General features: G+C 46.2%; 1 protein-coding gene and 1 long non-coding RNA gene across 4 annotated transcripts in view; one reads left to right on the top strand and one right to left on the bottom strand.

Moving 5' to 3' along the window:
• Positions 1-466: 466 nt before the first annotated feature.
• On the top strand, positions 467-3,735 carry LOC141085050 (uncharacterized). Its single transcript, XR_012231204.1, has 3 exons — positions 467-680; positions 757-797; positions 1,144-3,735. It is a non-coding gene; the product is annotated as an uncharacterized lncRNA (long non-coding RNA).
• Positions 3,736-7,158: 3,423 nt separating this feature from the next.
• SNX19 (sorting nexin 19) overlaps positions 7,159-9,045 on the bottom strand; it is a 68,093-nt gene continuing 66,206 nt past the window's right edge. For 2 of the 3 annotated variants that reach the window (XM_073570050.1, XM_073570053.1), the window contains exon 13: positions 7,159-8,340. In XM_073570050.1, the coding sequence (XP_073426151.1) occupies positions 8,256-8,340 (85 nt within the window). In that variant the 3' untranslated portion in view covers positions 7,159-8,255. Of the gene's footprint in view, positions 8,341-8,560; positions 8,659-9,045 lie in introns of all 3 variants that reach the window. The other variant, XM_073570051.1, reaches the window with a different exon arrangement.

Below are 9,045 nucleotides of genomic sequence, written 5' to 3'. Positions count from 1 at the left end.
AGCGGATTAAACCTAAACCTGGCCGTCCACACCAGTCCAGAGTGGATGAAACCTAAACCCAGCCGTCCACATCAGCCCAGAGTGGATGAAACCTAAACCCGGCCGTCCACACCGGTCCAGAGCGGATGAAACCTAAACCAACCCGGCCGTCCACACCAATCCAGAACGGATGAAACCTAAACCTGGCCATCCACACTAGGCCAGAGTGGATGAACCCAAAACAAACCCTGCCGTCCACATCAGACCAGAGCGGATGAAACCTAAACCCAGCTGTTTTTTTTTCCAATTCTTCCATATTCTTGCCTCCACTACATTTCTTGAAATAACCTTCCATTTACCCTCTATTCCAATAATCCAGGCCAAACAACTACCTTGTCACAGATTACTACCCTTCTGCCATTACCCACGCAGCACTATTAGTCATACATAAGCACACAAGGCAGCCCCTTGCAGCCAACCAATTCCAGCTGTGCTATGTCATTGCTCATACCACATATGCGCAGTAGCATGGCTCTGACACTGCGTCACGTCACACCTCACCCCAAGCCTCTCTCCCATGCTCCATATTACGCAATCGCTGCTTCCCACACCTTGTTCTGACTTCTCAGAACGATATAAATAGACCCACTGCATTTTGCAGCACACCACAGCAGATGAAGGACATTATTCTCATAATGGAGGTTAGTATTGTGGATCCAAGCACACCCCCGGCTGGATCTTTCATATATTTTACTATGTGCTTGTCTTCCTCCACAGCCCTTAAAAGGGACCTCATCTACTTTTTCTTCTGACTTCAGGTTAGTTGCTTTAGACCTGCTTCTGTACATGAATCCTATTCCTACTCTTATGAGGCATTCACTATCCACCACTATAGATGGTGAGATCAAGGTCTCAATTGTTATATGGAATTCTATAAATTCTTCGTTCCTATAATCAATTCATTTTTGTGTCAATACCTAAGCCTTTAGTTGACCATGTGTTGGACCCCACCGCTTATATCCACGCTTATTGAAAGCTCATACCAGGGAATGTTTTTGTATTTTGTTTGTTTGTACTTCTGTATATTTGTATATATCTGTTCTAGTTTCCTTGTATATACATTATCTTTTCCAATACACTAATGCTTGTGTATTCATTTTGCAGTGAGGTTTGAGAAAGACCCGGAATAGGGTCTATTTGATCCTGCTTTGGTGTTTTGGTGCTTTTTTCTACATATGTAAATGAATACAAGACTATTTTTTGCAAAGGAACTAATTTTCTGAGTGCGGCTGTTTCTTCATTTTCTATTAAACCCAGCCGTACACACCAGGCCAGAGCGGATGAAACCTAAACCAACCTGGCCATTCACACCAGTCAAGAGAGGATGAAATTTAAACCAACCCGGCCGTCCACACCAGGCCAAAGCGGATGAAATCTAAACCCGGCCGTCCACACCAGGCCAGAGCGGATGAAACATAAACCCGGCCGTCCACAACAGGCAAGAGCGGTGAACCTAAACTCGGCCTACCCATCAATCTAACGCTGATCAAGCCTAAATTGAACCCATGACATATACTTGTTAGGTCTAACAAATGTGTAAAGGATCTTCAGACTGAGGCACTTTTAAATTTTTTTTCTAAATATTGCAAATGACAAAATATATGAATATGCACAAAAAAAACTCCCTCCTGACACATAAGTGTAAGTAGATACCGTGCGAGGAGTGGTTACAGTTTAAAGCGGGCAGCGCGGTGGGCAGTATGATGGCATAGTGTGAGGGGGCATAAAATGATAATGGCAGACAGGGCTGAGGCCATATACCATAGGAGGATTATTTAGGGTCATAATATGGACAAATATTTTTATGCAGAGGGCATTTTAATAACACTCTTATGTTTACGGACACTGTGTTGGGATGTGCTGCCAAAGACCAGAGAAGAGAGAGGTCGGCAGGGAACAGCTGTGGATGTGAAAAATCATTATGGCATCCAGACAAGATGGAGATGAAAAGAAAGAGACGACTGCAAGATGTTATTGTGGAGACACAGCACTGTAGCTTAATTAACCACACACCTATTTTAAGCAAACCAAGGAGAATAGTCTTATCTGTATGTTGGCTTTTGAATGTATGTTTTGGTCAAAAAAACAGACTTTTGCTTGTGTAAAGGTACTGTCACCCTTAGCGATGTACCAGCGATCCCGACCAGCGATATGACGCGGTCAGGATCGCTGGTACATCGCTAAGTGGTCGCTAGTGAGCTGCCACACAGGCAGATCTCACCAGCGACATCGCAGGGGTCAGGGGTCGCTACTTACCTGTCAGACGAGGCGATCCTGACGTCCTCCCGCCCGGCTCCACGCGTTGCTCGTTGTCACAGCAGGAAGCTGACGACGAGAAACTGTCCAGGACGTTCTCGCGCGATCAGCGATAACCAGCGGGGGAGCAGTCGGAGGTAAGTATCAGACATAGTGATATCGCTATAACGTCACAAAAACCTGTGACGTTACAGCAATATTGCTAGCGATATAGCTTAGTGTGACAGGCTCTTAAGTCTGTAATATTGACATTTCATATAACATATTGTGCTCTTATCCTTGATGACTAGTGATGTTTACTAATATGCTAATTATGCATTGTGTAGGCCAGATAGTTTGGTGACTCTGAGAACAGAGGAGGAAAAACTATGCAAATAGATTAAATAATCAAGTAATGCTACTTGATCTCATCTCCATTCTTAGCATTTATTGTAATACTGAATGAAGGACACTTGCTAACTATAAAAAGGTTACATGCCTCAGTATAGAGCGATAGCATCTCCTGAGGAAGAAGTCTTATGGACTTCGAAATGCATTGAGAATAAACCTCCATTCTTTATCTTCAACTCGCCTGGACCTTTATTTATGGAGCAGTGCAGATGGTATCCATGAATTTTCCAGATTTCATGATATGATTCAGTTACTAGTTTGACCTGTGGTTCTGCAGCAGCTGTCAACTCTGATGAGTTTCTATGCTTTAATGTAAAGATACACCAGGTGAGTGCAATCTGATTGTACATCCTGAAACCCTATTTGCGCTTTTCTCTCATATAGTGACCTTTATCAGTATAGAGAGACACAGAAAGAGAGAAAGACAGCAAGAGATGCTGCCAAACATCCAGGGGACCCTACAGGACTGCTGCCAATACATCATGGCTACATCACGAAGGACACAGATCTATCATTCTTCAGGAAACAACTCGGGGGACTTTGGTCCCAATTGGAAGAATACAGATCTGTTCCATAGGTCATCGCTGAACCATGGATATGTATGGAGGAAGCCAGGATTGGGTCCCGCCGGTCGCCTGGCTCCATGGAGATGTTCAGAGAAGCCAGGTTGTGACCCTCGGGTCAACTGGCCTTGTACCTGAATGAACTGTCATCTTCCTAAGCTTGTCGTTACCTCCTCTCTTTGTGTGTGTGTGCCACAGGTGGGGCAGTAGACCCTGGAAGATGAAGCCAGGTTGTGACTGACAACTGACATTGTACCTGAATGAACTGTCATCTTGCTACACTTGTCGTTACCACCTCTCTGTGCATGCCACAGGTGGGGTAGTCGCCCCTGGGAGCTCTGAAGTAACAGCTGCTATTATCCCGGTGAGTCAGCGGAAGGATGAGACTCTGTAATGTGCACCGTCTTAGGGTAATGTGCTGGGACTGTTCTACATGTTATCTGCCTGTTTTGTGGTTCAATAAAATATTGTCACACTTTTACCCTCACTCTGTGTTGTCTGAGTAGCGTTATGCCCACGTTAAAATGAGAGAGGGCGTTCAGCAGGACGTTCCTTGGTCCATGTGGTTCTAGCAAGCAGACCTGGGCACCCGCCGACCCCGTGTCTCCACAGTCATCTATAACAGGGGTCCCCAACCACCGGTTCGCGGCCCAGCACCGGGCCGTTGCAGTGCCCTTGCCGGTCCGCGGACAGAAGGGGAGCCGGAGGGGGTGCAGCAGCTGATACTCACCCTGCATCCCGCGGCGGCTTCATCCAGCGCTGAGCGGTCACGTGTACCGCTCATTTAAGGTCATGAATATGGATGCCACTCATCTCCCATAGGCGTGGCGTCCATATTCATAGACCTTAATGAGTGGTAGCACGTGACCGCTCCGCACAGGAGCTGAAGCGCCGTGAGATGCAGGGAGGGAAGTTCAGCGACGGCAAGAAAGGTCAGCGATGTGAGGGTAAGTATGATGGGGGAGGATGGGGGAGCAGAGCGGAGCCATATATACAAGGGAGGGAGAGTGGGAGCGGAGAGCCATATATACAAGGGATAGGAGTAACCCCGGCACACTAATAACATGAAAGTAAAGTCTTCTCAACGACAGTCTTTAATTGTTGTGATTTTATTGATTGTGAAAAAAAAGGGTGGTGTTACAATCCAAAAAAGGGTGGTGTTACAATCCAACGTTTCAGCTCTACATCTCGAGCTTTCATCAGGGATATGACTAGATCCTTGGTTTTGAGGTGTGTGTATAAGTGGTATAGGTTTGCCTTTGTAATCCAGCTGCTGGAACGGTACCTATAGTAACCACGATGTGTAGGGTCAGCACGTGACTCCCGTCCTTGTGTCCTAAATCTAGTCAGGTGTGGAGGAGGCCGGAAGACTTCCGGCCTCCTCCACACCTGACTAGATTTAGGACACAAGGACGGGAGTCACGTGCTGACCCTACACATCGTGGTTACTATAGGTACCGTTCCAGCAGCTGGATTACAAAGGCAAACCTATACCACTTATACACACACCTCAAAACCAAGGATCTAGTCATATCCCTGATGAAAGCTCGAGATGTAGAGCTGAAACGTTGGATTGTAACACCACCCTTTTTTGGATTGTAACACCACCCCTTTTTTTTCACAATCAATAAAATCACAACAATTAAAGACTGTCGTTGAGAAGACTTTACTTTCATGTTATTAGTGTGCCGGGGTTACTCCTATACTTTAGTCTTGTTTTTTCCCAGAGCACCTAAGTTGGGGTTTGAGCCTGTCATATCTACTTTATATATATACAAGGGAGGCCGGGAGAGTGGGAGCGGAGCCATATATACAAGGGAGGCTGGGAGAGTGGGAGCGGAGCCATATATACAAGGGAGGCCGGGAGAGTGGGAGCGGAGCCATATATACAAGGGAGGGAGAGTGGGAGCAGAGCCATATATAATATATATAAGGGAGGGAGAATGGGAGCGGAGCCATATATACAGGGGAGGGAGAGTGGGAGCAGAGCCATGCATACAGGGGAGAAAGAGTGGGAGCGGAGCCATGTATACAGGATGGGACAGGGGAGCCATGCATACAGGATGGGAGGATGGGAGCAGAGCCATGTATACAAGGGTGGGACAGGGGAGCCATGCATACAACAGAGGGAGCCACACAGAGCTGGACAGGACAGGGGGAACCACACATACATTTTCTGATGATTAGAAAATAATCAGCATGTACAGAACTCCAGTACAATTTTTCTTAAGTGCTCAATGCTACATTTCCTTGTAGGTTCAAATCATCATTAGCAGTGACGGCCATCAGTAGAAGTAGCCCAGTGCTCCCACTGAAACAGAGAAACAAGCCAGGTGCTCCCACTCATTTAAAACCTATGGTGAGTTGAGTCACATTATAAATGTTATAATTAAATGATAAGTATGCACTGCTAAACTACAACCACGTCCATAGCCCCGCCCCCTTATGACAAAAGCCCCGCCCCTGTCACACCTCCATCCCCGCCCTGCCGGGCCATGGAAGAATGGTCTTGCTTCAAGCCGGTCCCTGGTGCAAAAAAGGTTGGGGACCACTGATCTATAAGGTACCTGGATTATTTGTGATACTGACTAATTATCATACTCTGGTTCCTGTATGGTCCTGTCTGATGATGACTGTTAATAACTCCCAGCATCTCCTTACTATAGTTAAGGACATACTGGGAGTGGTAGATTTATGTAATATAAAGGCGTATGGGGCTGACTAGATATTACAATGAATTGGTATTCAAATACATATGGCGATTCTGGTGACAAACGTGCTGATGATGGTACTGATGTTTTCATTTACTCACGGTGGTTTTCTCAATGTATTCATGTACTGATTGTGGTTCCCGTGATGTATTTATTTACAGATGATGTTTCCATTGCAATACTCATGTACTATTGATGGTTCTGGTACTCTAGTTATGTCCTGATGATGATTTTGGTTTCATATTCATGTACTGATGATGGTTCTGGTGATTAATACAGCACCAGAATCATGACTACATGAATTAAACCACCACCAGTACAAGAATACAACACAAAAACTACCATCAGTACAGGAATGCAACACAAAAAACACCATCAGTACAGCAATACGACAAGTTTCAGTACAAGAATATGGTTCCTGAACCTCTGTCCATACGGGAATATGGGTCCTGAATCGCCATCAATTTTGTAGCAAACAGTTTTTGTTGCATGAGCAAGGCAAAAACCATTATGCATATCCCTTTATCTATAATGGAATCTGTTTAATTTCCGTTGGGGTAACCGCCAAATGCTGGACACCTTAATTGAAACCAGTAGGCCCCCATTATAGCTGAGTCACACTAGTTTTCATGACCGTCCTTGGGTCTGACACTATAATATAGGGCGTCTGGGATGAATATCGCTATTTGTCCCTTGTATTGTGTAAATGGTCCACAAACAATGAGTGATTCTATATATAGCTTGAAATTGCTCCCTGTTGAACCTCACCCCTAAAGTACACCATGTTTTTAATTTTATTGGTATTTTTTTGGTGAAACAGGTAATAATTCTAGTCAGTGGACATGGTCATCAGAACTTGTTACCTGATCCACTGGAGGTGGCGGGGGCATTAGGGGTCCTATTACTTTGGTTTCTGACCCATTCTTTTGCTTGTGAGCTGAGAGGGCAGGAGGGGCATTGCCTTCATCTGCCTAGGACACCAAAATACCTTGTCCCGGATGAAAATATAATTGCACATTCCCAGAAACCAATGAGAACCCACAACACATAACATGTGCCATTTACATCATATGTGACTGATATCCTCTTATAACGCTCCAGTATCGAAATAATCGCTATGATGTAGTAACGACCCCATCCGCGGTACTTTATGTTACTCAGCGCCTCTTCTTGCCCCGGAGTAGATAGGAGACGACTCATCAGGTTCTCTGCAATTTACTAAATAAAATAATACATAAAAGCAGAAGAAAAATAAAACACCGGACGGACGACGATACAATGTGCAGCGATGACGCAACACGCCGCTCCTGCGCACCACACACTGGTACCACCCAAGCCGGTAACTGAAACGGTGACGATATCTCCGCTCTTTGTGGAGCCAACCTGTGACCCCCACTTACATAACGTTCATTTAACCCATTCATTACATAACACACCTCCCCCCCAGTGGAGCTCAGTCTCGTGTTGTCATCTCTTGCAAAGATTCCATTGAGCCGTTCCTTATCTGATGACAACCAATCGCCATCCATCTCCCACCCAGGTTGTCAGTTGCCACAACACAATGAGCCGCTTCTGTACGATGTGGCCGCTCATCTCCCAGTTATTCCAGAAGCAGCTTAGAGGGAGACCTGGGGACTCCTACACTGGGTGGGGCCTTTACATCCATCATCACATGGTGTCGGCTCTGCGCTGCACATCCCTCCTGTGTGTCTCAGGTGGACAGCCAAACAGTGCTCAGGACCAGTGAGAAGGCGCAGCAGAGTGGCACTGGTAACAGGATCCATGAGAGGCCGCGGCGTAGTGGCACTAGTAACAGGATCCATTAGGGGGTGCAGCGCAGTGGCACTGGTAACAAGATCCATGAGGGGGCGTGGCGGAGTGGCACTGATAACAGGATCCATGAGGGGTCGCGGCAGAGTGGCACTGGTAACAAGATCCATGAGGGGGTGCTCCTCCACCGCTGCCTGGTCACTGACTGCGTCCATGCCATAAATCTACGGTGACTGATCCATCCAGAAATAGATCACATGGCACCGGCGTCAACCACAGAGAGGTGATCGCTTGTCACACTCTCCTGTGTGTCTCAGGAGGTCGGCCAAACAGTGCTCAGGACCAGTGAGAGGGCACGGCGGAGTGGTACTGGTAACAGGATCCATAAGGAGGCGTGGTGGAGTGGCACTGGTTACAAGATCCATGAAGGGAGGTGGCAAAGTGGCACTGGTAACAGGATCCATGAAGGGGGCACTGACAGCATCCATGCCATAAATTTACGGTGACTGGTCCGTCCAGAAACAGATCACACGGCGCCGGCGTCATCCACCGAAGGGCGATCGCTTGTCATACTCTCTAGGAGAACATCCCATATACAGTACAGCAGATGCCTACGGAGAGGAAAGCATCAGTGACCACAGCAGCACAAACCACGAGGCCCCACAACAGAACCCACAACAGTGCATTGGAACGGCACTAGGTACATATCTGTGCCGGACTGGAAACCATTATTACATAAGCCGCCGTCATCTGCTGTGGTTTCCGAAATTATTTATTCCCTGCACATGTTGATGCGCAGTATAACCATGAGAAAACACGTATATTACTTACCATTAATGAGGTTTTTTTTTTATGACAACACCAAGGAGAGAGGGGATCCGCCCGTCAAGGACAGGAAGCCTTCAAGATAAAAAAGTCGGCACTTCTCCCTGTATCAGTAGATTTACAGAGAACACCAGGATTAGTGTACACACCTATATAAAGCTTTTTTTTTTTTTTTTAAGACAGTCACCATAAGTGAACGACCTAAACCACACACAAAGAAGGTGATCAACTCAGTAAAGGGAGGGAATATAAGGGTGCTGTCATGGGTTGAGAAAAAACACATTACCGGTAAGTAATATACCTGTTTTTCTGTCACCCATGACAGCACCAACGAGAGAATTACAGAGAACCAAAGAAAGCTAGAGCGTGACCACAGCCTGAAGAACCCTGAAGATCCAGTTTATAGTGTCTATAAAAAGTAGGAGAAGACCAAGACGTAGCCTTATAGATTTGTTTGATGGACACGTCAGCTTTTTCTGGCCAGGATGTTG

The sequence above is a fragment of the Dendrobates tinctorius genome, unplaced genomic scaffold, assembly GCF_039654945.1.
Source record: "Dendrobates tinctorius isolate UK_male_01 unplaced genomic scaffold, ASM3965494v1 ptg000028l, whole genome shotgun sequence".
Classification (NCBI taxonomy): Eukaryota; Metazoa; Chordata; class Amphibia; order Anura; family Dendrobatidae; genus Dendrobates; species Dendrobates tinctorius.
Note: the sequence above shows the minus strand (reverse complement) of the source record. Positions and strands in the feature narration are given on the sequence as shown.